Source organism: Rhyacophila brunnea, unplaced genomic scaffold (genome assembly GCF_057557595.1).
Source record: "Rhyacophila brunnea isolate RB1 unplaced genomic scaffold, BYU_Rbru_1.0 scaffold_18, whole genome shotgun sequence".
In the NCBI taxonomy this organism is placed as follows: Eukaryota; Metazoa; Arthropoda; class Insecta; order Trichoptera; family Rhyacophilidae; genus Rhyacophila; species Rhyacophila brunnea.
In genome coordinates, this window is record NW_028232837.1 from 12723072 (window position 1) to 12738820 (window position 15749).

At 38.9% G+C, this 15749-nt stretch overlaps 1 protein-coding gene across 4 annotated transcripts in view; it reads right to left on the bottom strand.

Moving 5' to 3' along the window:
• mask (multiple ankyrin repeats single KH domain) overlaps window positions 1-15749 on the bottom strand; it is a 71447-nt gene that overhangs the window by 34799 nt on the left and 20899 nt on the right. For all 4 annotated transcript variants that reach the window (XM_085945358.1, XM_085945357.1, XM_085945356.1 and 1 more), the window contains 17 exons: window positions 15242-15383; window positions 13967-14123; window positions 11166-11473; window positions 10493-10644; window positions 9354-9578; window positions 8894-9001; window positions 8649-8807; window positions 7751-8017; window positions 7271-7595; window positions 5416-5643; window positions 4327-4718; window positions 3446-3559; window positions 3173-3275; window positions 2564-2820; window positions 1412-1546; window positions 577-831; window positions 170-263 (listed from right to left, as the gene is read on the bottom strand). In XM_085945358.1, the coding sequence (XP_085801484.1) occupies window positions 170-263; window positions 577-831; window positions 1412-1546; window positions 2564-2820; window positions 3173-3275; window positions 3446-3559; window positions 4327-4718; window positions 5416-5643; window positions 7271-7595; window positions 7751-8017; window positions 8649-8807; window positions 8894-9001; window positions 9354-9578; window positions 10493-10644; window positions 11166-11473; window positions 13967-14123; window positions 15242-15383 (3421 nt within the window). The remainder of the gene's footprint in view (window positions 1-169; window positions 264-576; window positions 832-1411; window positions 1547-2563; window positions 2821-3172; window positions 3276-3445; window positions 3560-4326; window positions 4719-5415; window positions 5644-7270; window positions 7596-7750; window positions 8018-8648; window positions 8808-8893; window positions 9002-9353; window positions 9579-10492; window positions 10645-11165; window positions 11474-13966; window positions 14124-15241; window positions 15384-15749) is intronic.

Genomic DNA, 15749 nt, shown 5'->3' on the forward strand with positions numbered 1-15749 from the left:
AACCTTGGACCCACGACGCTATAGACCGACGACATAGTGGGAAAATTATTAGTGTTTGCCAAAGTACGCCACACTTTGTACTCCTTGAGACATAGGGCCAGATGACATTTGGAATTATTTGAATAAACACATAAATAATGTTATAATGAAAGTAAAAAAAACTACTCACTGGAAGGTTGGGCAGACTTCTTAGGTGTTTGCGCTGAGGAATTGGTGATGACGCTCACTTGCTGAGGGTGGGGTGGCGACATCTGTTGACTTTGCTGCAAAATACATCCATTCATTGGTTAAATATACGTCAAATACAATTAGCATACGATCCTGAGATCGTAGCTTCGATGTGGCACATCTATCCACAGTGGCTGGAAATAAGTGGCCTATGGAACGATCAGTAAAGATCCTTCAGATGTAAATGAATACACACACCGATTGTTATTTTGTCCTTTGATTAGCAGCTTATAAGATATCATCACTAAGTGTAATATAATTGGCGGTATCACGGATCTCACAGATGATCAAAGCAAAGATTATAATATTATTATGATCGAAAAGATGACGGCATTGCTTTATCTTTACCATGTGCGAGGTGTCTTCCATCAAAAGCTGCTGTTGCTGGTTCAGCAGTTGGGCATTCTGCTGTTCCAGCAACAGTTGCTGTTGCTTCTGCTGAGCCGCTAGGGCCGCCTGCTGCTGCTGCAATTGCTGCTGCTGCTGTTGCTGCTGCTGCTGTTGTTGCTGTTGCTGCTGTTGGGATTGCTGCTGTTGTTGCTGCGTTTGTTGCAATTGCTGCTGCAGAGGGGGCAATGGTGGTAAAGGAATTCCCGCTAGCGGCTAGAATAACATAGGAAAAACTATATTACCCGTTACTATGCCAGATATGGAATTAAATAATGCTGAATGAGCGAATGAGCCTTCAAAGGATGGCAGTCTCATATTATCATGTACAAACTATATTTGCGATAACCTAAATTTACTCAGCATTAAATAGGCCCAAAAGATGCCTATGGAGAGATATTATTTTGTTTTATCGTAGTTATATAAATATGATTTTTCTAAATTAGATTTACGATTATGAACTAAGCTCGATTGTTCTTTGATGCTCCTATTTCAACATGTCACATAAGATAGGTAAAAATAGATGCCACCTCCCTCAAGCAAATGAAGCAATAAAAGTAAACCATAAGGGGCAAAATATCATCCGACCAAGATAGAAACAAAACAATTCAGTGTTAATTACAATTAATATAGATGGGTTTGTAGTCAGCTGTTGGATGACAGGTTCGTATGATTGAACATAAAACAAAATTGATTTGATTGAAAATTGAAGGCTAAATGGACATAATAATAAAGTTTAATGATATCAAAGATCTCACTCGGTGAGTGGATGATGGGTGATGAATGAGGAGTGTACCTTATGTCGAAGTTGGAGGTTGAGTTGTTGCGCCTGCTGCTCTTGGAGCATTTGCATGGCAGCAATCTTCCTCCCATTCTTTCCTTCCTTTTTCGATACAGGTTTCGCTTTCGGACGATCTTGGATGGCAGTATTCTGCAATGAAAGTAATCATATTAATATTCCATACGTGACATCCATTTTTCATTATGATAATCAGAAAAATGCAGATGAATGGTTAAATGTTATAAGAATAATGTGAAAAATCATTTTAAACAACGAACGGCATTTGCAAAGCTAGTATTTTATTTTTTAAATGAAAAAAGAAACTCAATGATGACACATACAAAAAACGAAAATTAACAAATCTTATTCAACAATCAATATGCTGCTTAAAGAGTGTTTCTTGAATTTTTAAGTCTGGCCCGCAATGATTTAAAACAAGAGAGAAGAATATGTATTTCACTGTCAATTAGAGGAAGTTTCCAAGTTCTAGAAGGAAAACTATTAACTTTTTTTAAAAAATCTTGATAATCAATAATTTGAAAATACTTTGAGAAATATAATATAACCAATAAAAAAATCTTTTTTTGAAAAAAATATGACGAGCAGGATTCAAACCTGCATCCCTTGTGCACTGACAACTATGCTATAGGTATCTTATCTAATTGCGACGAATTTTAACTAATGGTTCTTACAATATTCACTGAAGTGCTTTCTAAATTGTGTAACTAATTGGCAATCGACTGTATTATATTTTAAATTACTTTAATTACTAATAGATGTCAGTATCACTCCAAGATTTTTGATATAACGTACTTGCACTTGCTAATAATTTAATTAAATATTTTTTTTATTTAACAAATAATGTATGTTCGATAAAAGAATGTTACATTCTTAAATCTTGTGAACTATCCGTTGCATAAAAAAAATAGTTAATTGTTTAATCAACTATCTGGACTACTTTCGTCCCCAATCAGTCCAGATATTCGTACTACAAAAAGTTTGTATGACTCCCTCTGTCGAAAGACCCTCCAGACGGTCCGATTATCGGTCATAGGCTGATTAGTATATTCTAAATTACCGCCTGACCAAATTGGATTATCAGGAAGGCCTTTACAGAAGTTCAATCTCTCCGATCAATCAATGCTCGGGTGATGTTCGATAGGTTACCTGGCTAACTTGGCTGGCACTATTGGTGATGTGGTGTGGGTGGGTGGGGAACTGGTTGACGGCAGGTGGTTGCGGTTGAGTTTGCGGTTGGGGCTGCGGCTGGGGCTGCGGCGGTTGGGCCTGGGGCAGGGACTGGGGCAGGGACTGGGGCAGGGGCAGAGGCTGCGGGGGGTGCTGGATGTTGAGAGACTGCTGCGCTTGCTGAACCATCATGTGATGAGGGATTTGGAATGCTTTCGAATACGCCTGCCGCAGACCTGCAAAGAATACGAAACATCATATTATAATAATTATCCGATTAAGCCTTTCGGCGTAAAGGTAAAATGAGTAATTTGTGGGATTAATTCATTTAAAATGATATCTTCAGAGTACAGTAACCACAAAAATTAACCCCGCCTACTTCTCGTGCATCTTATATTCTCCATAATGTTTAGTGCTGGTTTTTCTCCATGCACGGATTCAATCAATCAGGGGAAGATAATGGGCAACATGATGAATTTATTCACTGCCAAATTTGCGTCAGTGGATCGACTAAAGCACAGTCTCAGAATCAATAAGACGGAGTCAACGACAACCAACCTTACATGCATATAATTAGTTTAAAATTACCTTGAGACTGGGGCTGCGTCAGGTCGTGGGTGAGGGGCAGTTGGTTTCCTACTTCAATTTGATTCAGCTGGATACCCGACAACACGTAATCTCGTTCCGCCCTCTGCAGACAAAGATACCAACATGACAACTTTATATTAAAATATGTGTTCATTTTTTTGTAATCACAAAGATAACTGAAATTCCACAGTAAAGTGAGTTTAATTGCACCTTGAAATATTATGGATTATTTGTGAGATGAGTTGAATAGGGTTACATCAAGGTCATGTTTACCTGTAGATCTTCCAAAATTAGCTGCTTATGGAATATCTGGTCTTCAACAGAGGGTTTCTTGAGTTGGCTGTTGGAGGTATCACCCTCCGTTCCCATCGGATGCATCTGGACCACCTGCCAAACAATAAAGAGTAAAACTTGTCAGAGCATAAGTAATGTGATAAAAATGCAATTCCTTGGACCAGGGAATCGCAGAGGGTACTGCTGTGACACTAAACTAAAAGAATACTAGACGGCAAGACAGTGAACAACTTCATGCCGACAATCTTGAAATTTAACCGCTTGACCGTTGAGATCTGATCGGTCCACCTCATACTTATAAGTGCTTCCACAGCTTCATTTGTTTGGCACAGATATTATATTAATATTTGAAGATATATTATTATTGCATAATACTATAGTAGACATGTCCAACGTTAAATATTCCTAATTTTATTACCTTAACCAACTTACATAGAGGTCATTTTCAAATTAACTGTGACGAAGCTCGCATGACTTCGTATCCCTTGATTCGTACTGCCGTAGGAGTGAGAGAAATAGAAGATGTGTATCTCCCGCGCTTTATACGGAGGCATAGTTTCCTCTTAATATTAGAGAATAGTTTGACGATGTGTGCAATGAGTGCCCTAAAGAAGATCAAATCATCATTTTCACACCGAATGGAAAATTCGGTACTTCTTTGTTATGGTCAAAGACAAATAATGTTGTTCAATTTGTAATGCCTCAGTGTTATCATTGTTTTAGTTGAAGAATGACAATGAGAGTGTGGTAGATCACTGCCAGTTTTGATACTGGATAGTAGATCGCAACCTACTTGAAGTTGGACATGTCTGCTGTAGTATAATTCTCAAAATATTAAAAACAATAGTCACTGTGCTGACCTGTGTTAAGTCAGGTGGCGGCGGCAGATGTATTTCCTGAGGTGAAGGGGCGGAGAGAGGGATAGAGGAGCGTGACTTCCGAATGACCATCTTGTGCTTGCCGCCGCCGGCGTTGGCTGGTGCGGCGGCACTCATGCCGGCCTGCTGCTGCAGCTGTTGCAGTTGCTGTTGCTGCTGCTGCAATTGCAACTGCTGCTGTTGCTGCTGTTGGAGGTGCATGTGCAACTGCTGCTGTTGTTGCTGCTGTTGCTGCTGGGGAGGGATCTGAGATTGCTGCGACACTTGCTGCTGCTGCTGGGGGGCGGACTGCGCCTGCTGCTGAGGGGATTGCTGCTGGCCGGCCGCCTGGTCGGCCAACGGGGATGTCAGGTACAACAGGCCACTGTTCCAACCTGGACAACAATATTTAAACCATTAAACCATTAATCCAAACAACTTCGTATCCACTGACAATCATTGAGAGGCAAAACTAGTAAATAACCAAACCTGTTGAAGGAAATTTTTTGAAAGGCAAATAAGACTGTAGATAACATTTCCATAAAGCAAAAACATTGAATTACCAATGTAATCTGAATTTTAAATCATAAGGTGTGAAAAAACATTAAAAATTTTCTGTCATAGTCCAGAGCGTAAGGTAATACTTAAATAGGCCTATCATCCGAGAGCTCTGGGTTAGGTTCCCGGTGAGGTCACAAAATATGTAGGTATATGATTTTCTCAAGGTCTGGATGTTCAATTGTTTCACTTCAACTACTACATTACTATTTCACTGCAATACTGTCATTGGGCCTCAAGATCTGTTGTAATGTTAAGAATATTTATGGTTAATAAAACCCGATAAATAAACTAGCTGAAAGTCATTTCACATTGCAGATTTCTCTGTAGCAAGTTCACAATTGTGTTTCTGAGATTTCAGTCACACAGATAATAAAAAAAAATACCTTGCATTAGTTTTAGAAACCTAAAAGAACTATTTTATGCAATGAACTATCATTATTTAGATAAACAATAATGCCTCTGATATGGTAATGTAATCTCTAGGTAAATAACAAAACAATGATGAATTGAATGCAACAAACATGAACTCACCCTCGACATAGTACTGCGCTGTCTCGGGATTCCTGGGCAACAGGTGCGGCGGGATGGGCAGGAGGGGCTGGAGGGAACAGGGAAAGCCGAGGGGAGCAAACATTTCACCGGAGGCGGGTGGCAAGTTCTCCTCGCCGCCCGGCACCCCAGGCGGTGTCGTGAGGGCGGGGGCTAGCGACGCTCCTCCGGGTACAGGTATGCTGGTGGCGGCTGCGTTTGTTTCTATCACTGAAAACAATACAAAATACTTGTCACCATGGGTTTAAATCTGTCTTAAATTAATATTTTTCTTAATTAACAATGCAAAACATACTGTCATCAATATGTCAGACATAATATTGAAATGGTTTGGTGTACATATGTAATGATAGAACTAAAGATACTCAAACCTCACGCTTTTGACAGGATTACATTTTGCAAGCAATAATAATATAAAACTGTTATAGAAACAAAATATACATTGACAATGTTAATTAATATTAGCAACCACATCAAGACATTAAGAATGTATATTGGTGTCAGTGGTTTTGTTTCTGTGTTGTATTTTGCACCCTGCTGCCATACAAGAAAAATTTTGATATTATTCGAGTCGCTCAGTCGCTAAACCAGCTCTGGAGGTTTTTTTGAGTTTCGAGTAAATCGTGAAAAACTGTTTTGTGCATTTACGATGATGTTGATGCTAGTATGTAGTGGTGATGTTTGTATAGCGATTTAAACGTATGGTAGAAATCCTGGTTTGAATCGCGACGTCTGATTGGTCAGCTATGTAGAGTGGATTTAGTGCCCCGTTATTTATCCTACAGCAGTTTTAGCGACTCAAGTCAATATTTATTTCGATTTTTTGGTGAAACAAACTTGAATTTAAGCCTCGCAACTCTATAGACTGGTAGACATATCGATAAAACACATATGTACATACTAAACTAATTTTATTCAAAAATCGCCCAGAGCGAGTTTGGCGACTAAGCAACTCATTTGATCATTACATTTTACCAACTAAATTATTAATTGTTTAAAATCAAAATATGTATGACAATATTTGGGCGACGCTATGCAGAAAGGAATCAGTCTACAAATTCGAAAATAACAAGTTGAGTATGGGAATCACAATATGACTGGCTCTACAATACGATGTGGTATGCCACCTCACTAAAAGGTTTCGGAACAGATTTATAAATAACAACAGAACTATAAATATATGTTAGCTACTTGCGCAATCTATTAGGTCCATGCTCTGGGTCCAAATACGCATTGAAAAGCAACATATGAATTTTGCCAGACACGGGATTTGAACCCGAAACCATCGACATACCAAGCGGATACATTACTACTTGGCTATCACGGGCGATTACCTAAATGTAAATGCCAAGTGCCTAACATTAAATAAAATATATTGATGTGATAATATCATTTTAAATGATCATTGTGTATCCCGACTGCCATTGATAATAGAAGAAACTTATAAAACAATTTCAAGATTCTATACACGTTAAAAGCATGCTTTAGTGAAACGGCAAATAATTTTCAACAATAGGTGGGATGAAATTTCGGACTCGTTGCCAATCGGAGAGCGATAGTAGAGCTGTGAGCACGACAATTTGTTTTGTGATGCGTCAGAGGAATATATTCTTAAATCGTGTAGAGATGACTAAAACGCATTTACTCAAAAAAGAAAACATGTCAATGAATATATTACTAATATAACAATAAACATAACATTAAATGGACGCATGTTGAATTTTTATGACAAATTATGTTTTGTTCTGCACGCGTCGTTTGCACAATCATTGCGTATTTCAATTTAGAAAAATAAAACCAAAAATACAAAGGTAAAGGTCAACTTGATTTTACTTACGGGTAGATGGGTGAGGTTCGACGGGTGGGGGTGGTGGTGGAGGCGGAGGTGCGGGGGCAGTGATGACGGAATGCGGGTAGTCCAGCAAGCACTGCACCACAGCCGTGTGGCCACCCTTGGCCGCCTCGATGAGCGTGGTGCTGTTGTCCTTGAGGCGATGGAAGGGGTCGGCCGAGTGCAGCAGGAGGAACCGCACCGTGTCGTGGTGGCCGCCCGCACATGCCAAACTTAATGGGGTGTGGTCGTTGTTGGCCGTGCTCCGGTTGGGATTGGCCCGCTTGCTCACCAGGAACTGAACGGTGCACAGGTGACCCGCTCGGCAAGCCTGCAATTAAACACATACACAGTTATTGACGCTTTAGATGGGAGAAGTTTCTTTCTTAGCGCCAATAAGCCAAGAACATATTCTTGTTTAAATTCAATTATTTCATGAAAAAAATGTAATCAATGACTTTAATTGTAAATTGTTGAAGAGTTTACCTTCATGAGAGGTGTTCTCCCGCCTTCGCTCTCGTGCTCAAGGTCAGCCCCGTACTGCAACAGCAGATCAGCCACATCGGTGTGACCGTTCTCAGCCGCATACGTGAGCGCCGTGTCGCCCGTCTGAGTCTGGGCGTGGCAGTCTGCCCCTCCCGCCTCCAACAGGTAACGAACCAGCTCCAGGTGACCCTCCTGCGCCGCCTCCATCAGAGGAGTGGACGCACCCAGCTCCATGTCCGCCCCCGCCTTTATTAGGAAGTCCGCAACCTAGGAGAGTAACAATTGGATATAGGTTTAAAAAATCACAATCCTCCAGTGCCTTAGTTCATAATAAATTCTCCAAAGTATAAGAGTTAATATGGTCAATTCAGAGCAAAGCAGTTGATGTTTTTCTTGCATCCATCTTATGATCAAAGAATTGGTACTTTCTTTTCTAGTTTGTCAGTTTCCGTTCAATCAACATTGTGTTTCATTATAAAAAACCCTAGAAAATTCTACTCGCCACCTGGTGAGTCAAATAAATTAATCCGCCAGATGTCACTAACATTGCTAGTACTACGTTCACAAACACGCTTCCACAATCGACTTCTACGAGGCAGGTGTGTACATTGATAAATATTTTACTGCTGCCAATAGTACCTAAGATTCACATTAAAATATGTTTTATAAAGTTCTTGTATAGTAATATTAATATATACACACAAAAATACAGAATTGAGTTAGCATAGTTGCTAGATGCTCGAAAACCTTGTAGCAGCAGTCATTCACACCAGTCATTTTACAAATAGGGCTTTATTAGCTATGTGCGGAAATCAATTTCTAATATAAGCTTCCTTAAAGCTTGTGTGGCTGGAGCACTGTCAATGTGGCAATGGCAATCGATGTGAAGAATAATTACCTCGAGGAATCCCCCGCAGCAAGCGAGCGTGAGGGCAGTCTCCTGCGTCTCTTCAGTCTGCGCATTGATGTTGGCGCCCTGGCTCAGCAGGAGGGCCACCATCTCCTCGTGGCCCTCGCGAGCCGCCTCCATCAGGGGTGTGTACCCCTCGTCGTTCACCTGCAACCAACGTACAACACATTATTACACATCTATCAATTTATTTACTTCCAAAATGTGCATCAATGTAAGTCGTGGGCGCATACCTCCTCAATGTTAGCACCGCGCTCGATGAGCAACATGGCCAGCTCGACGTGTCCCCCGCAAGCGGCCAAGGTCAGGGGACTCTCGAAGCTGTCCGTCGGCATGTTCACCTGCAAACAGAGAATTAATACGTTAGAAATAACTTACTAATTGATCCGTACACAGCATTATTATACATCAAACAGTTGAATCAATGATACTACATACATATTACTATTATAGGCTTGAGAATTTTTGCTTTATATACTACCCATGGCTTTATTCAACTGATTTTCTTTCGATCGTGCCTACTCGAAAAGACTCAAATTAATGTGAATCAATTTATTGACCACTCAAAAATTTCATTAGTTGGACTAACAATTTTGTAAGACAGTTTTACATCATTAATTATCAGTACATTTGTAAATGAAGGATGCGGTCTAATTAGTTAATAGTGCTTCGGATGGGAGAATGTTGACAGACCTGTGCCCCGCTGTCGAGCAGAAGGCGGGCGACCTCAACGTGTCCGTCCATGGAGGCCTCCATGAGGGCGGTGTGCATCTCGTCCGTCTTGTGCTCTTGGTCGGCCCCCGCGGCCAGCAGGAAGCGCACCATATCCAGGTGACCCTTGTAACAGGCCAGCGTCAGCGCTGACTCCTTGAATTCGTTGGAGTGAGTGTTGATCCCGGCACCGTGCTCCAGCAAGATCTGGACAATACAAAAAAACACAGTCGGTTCAGAGATGTTCACAACTTAGGTAGAAATAATATAATTTTGGTAGAAATATTGGAATGGTTCATAATGATGAGGTGGAAAATGTTACATATTATTATAAATAATGAAATTCTACTGTATATCCTTCTAACCCATCTTCTTTTAAATGTGATTGTCTTAATTAATTAAAAATACATAAAACATCTGCAATTGGGGGGAAAAGAATATTTTCTACAAGTCTGTAATGTATGCACATAGTAGTTAATAGTTATTGTGACATGATTAAATTTTAAACTGTTAAAAACACAAACTTCTCATTTCATTACGTAGGACTGATTTATGCATTCAAAAAAATCAGAAAAAGAATTGGGAATACTAATTTATATGGGTATGGAAATATTTAGTTTAGTTTTATTTATTAACTGAACTGGCGTTTACGTGGTAGAACTCCATTATAATTGTTTCGAAACAAAGTTATCTGTAATAATTCCACTTTAATCTAGTCATTTACACTGACAGTTGTTTCGGGCTATAAAACCATCTTCGGAACGGGCGATTAGAACTTAAATTGAAGATTTGAAAAACAGCTTGTAAATTTATTTTTCAGTCTATGACTCACAGTATGTGAAGTTCAAACGAATTGTCACCTATCAAATTGATAAAATTATCTTGACGAGGCCAAGACCCACAACAAAACAGTTGTTGCATTGCAATATATTAATGAAGCCCATCCAAGAATGTAAATGATAGCAATTAATTGTTTCATTTGTTTTCTAAATCAGTCATTGAGTTTTTACTACAAATAACGTATTTCAAAATTGTCACGCTGTGCTACACTCCACCGCGTTAATGAAAAATTATATATTAGATCCAACGAGGAATGAAAGAATGTGACAATGTTCACCAACCTTAGCTACACCGACATGGCCAGCGGAAGCGGCCTCCATCAGCGGAGTGTGTCCGTTCTCGTTGTGGTCCTCCACGTTGGCCTTGGCTTCCAGCAGTAACGACACAACCCCTTCGTGACCGCCCGCACATCCATACATCAGGGGGGTATTGCCTGGAATGGCCAAAATAAATATTTTCACACTCATAAAATAAAATGCCATACCTTTTTCTACAAATCATGAAATTGGTTATTGATAATCTACCATATCAGGATTATATACCGTATACATAATGTTAATATTAAAATAATGTCTTGTTTTCTTCTCTGTCAGGAAAGCACAAGGTGGACCTTGGCCATCTCAAGCAGATTCCTCCACTCTGCCCAGTTCTCCAGTCGATCACGTTAATATTACAGTTAAACCAACCACGGTAGAGTAGTGGATCTTTACAGCCATAGGTCATATCAATGTCTTTGATTAAGAATAAGGACCCAATGACTTGGGTGAATGGCCAACTATCATTTTATATAAGCCTATTAATATAACCTCCACTCTATGGAAGCCCATATGACCCGCACAGGACTAAAAATAGTAAAACACCTTCAGTTAACAAATTCAAATCAACGACATGAAGATGATTATTAACATAACCGCATTCAGGGGAATGTTAGGTATTAGATGAGAGATGTGTGACCTGAGGAGGACTGTGCGTTGAAGTCGGCATTGTGCAGGATGAGCAGTCGCACAATGTCATCGTGTCCGGCGCTGGCTGCTTCCATGAGTGGGGTGCAATCCCCCTTGATGCCGCGGTCCTCCACGTTGGCGTGCATGGCCAGCAGCACCTGTGCCAGCTCGTAGTAGCCAGCTGAGCACGCCAGTGACAGCAGCGACTCCCCTTCCTCTGTGGTCTCGTGCACGGACCGTCCTTCCGTCAGCAGCTTGCGTACTGTGCCCACGTCTCCGTCCGAGCACGCCTCTGCCAGGGTGGGCACACTCTCTCCGCTGCAAATTTAAATAAGTAATCATTAGTAAATAGTTGGAATTTTTGGAACTTTTCAGTGTGGTTAAATCGGTAGCCACAGGTGAAACATGACAGCATTGTTTTGACATTTCGACATTTTACATAAAAGCGAGTTTTATGGTTGTTCATCTAAAGATGGTAAATAATTATTGTTCGGTGTGTTTAACTGCTTTCTATTGTAGAATAATAGACATCATCTGTCTTCTCACATATTTGCAATTACATTGTAATCTAAATGTGTTGGTTCCAGTAGACAAACATAGTTTCATGTTCGAAATGATCAATGTGTCCAGTAATTAACAGCTTTTCTGAATTTCTATAAGAAAATTTTTGAAGCTAGTGACTGTTACTGGTTGCTAAGTAGCCCCTAGTAATCCCTAGGTGGTTGTCAAGGAGTTCCTAGTAACTAAACTGTTTATTTAGAATATTTCAAATGGCCACAAATTTATGATGTATATATATCCTTCTCTGTCATTAAAGAATATATTTTGAGATATACCTACCAATATAATATATTTAGGCCCCATTCTCTGGAGAAGGTATTCTTCAATGCCTTTATGTAAAAGAGAAATTTCCTGAATGGTACTTCTTCCTAGCAATTTACCTGAAAATAGTACAAGACTGCCGACACTCGTATAGAGCCCAATTGTGGAAATATTTTTTAAAACCATTACAATCAATATTGTATGTGAAAATGGTAAAAAAGGCAGCAAATGACGAAACCAACATCAATAAATATGCAAATAAACTTGCATACTTAATTAATTGAACTGCAGGATTCGCAACAAGATATCAATAAATCAAACTAGATTTACTTGATTTCCATATGCCACGAAATAAATCATGAACGATTGACTGCATATACCTAAAAAAGGTAAGGTTAGGTTAGGTTAGCAGTGCATGAGTGTTTAACCGTATTACTCTAGATATCTCTAAACAAATTATTATGTCCATTTATCAGTTTACCGAGTGCAGGTTGATATTTAAATCAAACACAAACAGACTTTCAATCTATCCTAGTTAATATGCATATTTCAATATACGATTGAAAAGTGATTCACGTATGTATTAGGTACCTACCATATTGATTGGTGTTGAAAAGCAACATTGCTAGAACCGATTACTTTCAGTATAATAACATGTGTCATAGTTCATGTTGTTATTCATTTAAAATACGGAGATAATAGTAAACAGCTGAATTTTATGTAATTAAAATGCCAATAGTGATTATTTGAAGATAAGCAATTATTTTTTACATTTTTAATAAATTATGAGAGTGGTTTGTTAAAATGCTTTTAATATTAACCTAACAATAATTTTTGTTTCCAACAGTGTTAATAGAATGAGTAACCTACAAAAACTGGCATTTATGTAGGGAACCGAATGCATCAGACACCTAAATAGCAAAAAGAACTTCATATAGATCGCATGAAGACACAATTTGATTTATCAAGATGATTGGCAACACTGAAAGAAAACACCAGATTCATCCACGGTGAAATCTAAGAATCCTTCCTTCACTCCGTATTTGTGAAGCTTCAATTTTGAATTAGAATCAATGATTATTGATAAAGATTAAGTAAGTAAGATAAAGATAAACTAAGAAAGTAGTTTAGGAGTTGTTTTTAATTTCACGGACAAATATCATTTGCGACTTCAGGGCTACTCTCAAAATCATATGCCATTATTTGTAGTATCTGTGAATGATACAGTATGCACCAGAAGTCTGACAGTCGATTACACATAATGATAGTGTGTAATACCCGTGGTGAAGTGTTAATATTCAAATCCTGTGTCGGGTTGGGTTAGGCAAATTGGGAACAAAAATTCATCGTAAAATAAGACCAAGATAATGTACACTCTGAGAACTAATGTGATTTTAGACGCTATTATCAGATTTATACATTAACCATAGTCAGTTTAAACATCCAAGAAAAAAGTGAAATAAAACCTTATTGGCTACACACCGCCTAATAACAATACATAGCTTCGATTACTTTACGTTAAATGTCAAAATCAAATATGCATTTAAAAAACTGTGGGTGCATAAATGGGTACCCATCAAAAATTTGCATTATTATCTCATTGGGGTGTAAAGATCGCGTGACATATGTAAATGTAGACAGTGTTGAATTGGCCACATGCATAGAATGTCAGTGGAATTACCGGCATGGCAGACTTCGTACGCCTCCCATGCGGACAAGACCCAGACGGCAGAAACTAAGATCACTGAATTGCACCACAGAAGATAAAGCAATTGAGGTACCGAATCATCAGGAATGGAAAACGTTTCTGGAGAAGGCCAAGACTGATAATGATGACAGTTTCGAGAAACGGACTACAAGTTTGCCAATAGTCAACGTGTTAGATTTCATGACGGTTTCTAAATAGCACTACTGCAATCCTTTTTGCATCATCATAATATAAGACATTGATGGGATCTAATAATTACGATAGTAATAATTAGGACTTGCCTCTTGTCGGTGGTGTGTACGCGCGGGTGGTCAGTTCTCATCCTGGTGAGGGCAGCGGCCGCCTCGTCGAGCGCGCACGACACAGATGATGTCAGCTTCCGGAGGGTCTCCGGATCAGCCAGGTGCTTGCCTTCGCCCGTCGACAGTTTACCGATACCTGTAAGTTTTTCACACAAATACATTTAGAGAATGTTCTTTCTGAAATCTAAATTATTAGTAAAAATAATTCTAACAATGTTAACTTTGACTTTCAAAAGTAAAGGTATGATTTCACTGATACTTACAACTCAACATACAACATTGAATAATATGTACATTTGAGACGGTTTTTGCTTGTGCCAGTAACAATGCCAATAGTGTGCGAAAACGCACACGTGCCAAAAACCATACCTTAAGTCAAGTTAAGCCTATGTGACAGATATGTCAACCTGTGTGATTTTTTAATGGCTACAAATTTTTTAAAGGTGATTGATGTTATTTTAATTACTTTTTATTTGACTTCAGAATGTAACTTTAATAATTTAAAATACATAAGTAATTTGGAATAGCCTCAGAAACATACCAATAAGATAATTCTAGAAAAAAACTGACCATGATCAAAAAACATTCACTTGGAAATTGAAAGATTTTTTTCTGGGATTTTTCAAATATGTATTTTTAGAGGCTTTTCCAAATTACTTATGTTTTACATAATATCTTTGTAGCTGCTTCAAAACCAGCCATGTGTGGGCAAAAATCATCATATATCTGACTTGTGTCCTTGAACACGGAAATATGTTTTTAAATAAATCCAGAATATTCAAAAAAAATATATTTCCATAGTCTAGGATGCAGTGATTAAAATTCGCAATATTTTTCTTTCCTGTCTAGTTTTGCAAAAAAAAAAAAAAACAGAAGGGAAGACAACGATATGGACTTTGCAGATAAGTTAATTACAAACAACAAAGAAACTTCCTAGTAATATTCTACAATCTAGATTTATCATGGCTGTGGCTTCATTCCACTGTATTCAGTATAAAGGAATGAAGTGGGAGTTGGGGTATAGATATATACCTCAAAGTGTGGGGGGATCTGTAGTTCCACAGATCTCCACTAACATGTCCGCAGCCATGATGTAATGGAAAGTCTACAGAAATAGTAGTCCATTGAAATATCAAACCATCATCACAGGATCAGCAGTAAGGGGTTTTAAATATTATCAATTCAAGTAAATTGGTAAATATTCTTTGATATAACATGAGTGACGAGTCATAAATAGCAACACAATGAATATACCTGCAGCTTCCAAGAGCGCCTCGAGGCGCGCCTGTGTCTCGGGATCCACGGTTCTCCCGGGGTCGTCATGGGAGAGGAGGAACTTGGAGGCGTCTCCGCCACCGCCAGACTCTGATCCTTCTCCATCTTCATCCAGCTCGCCCTGCAAAACAACAACTCTGTTAGTCACAATATTAAATTAACACCGTTTGCATGTAGCACGACAAGATAAAGCTTAAGTATACAACTGCGGTAGCCTAATTAACCGATTCTATGCCTTCCACGAGTTATCTCACTCTATGAGGCCGTGATCAACAGGCCGCACATACATATTTCGAGAGTTATCTCGCCCGACTTTAAACTCAAATTACTAGCCATTGTCGATTGATTTGCATAATTTTAAAAAAATAAACACACAGTGACATCTGTTTGAATAAATTATGAAATACTAAGCCACAAATTTAATTATCGGTAACTATTGCAGCGATTGTAGTAAGAGCTTCGCTCTACATTCAACAAATGTCGTTAA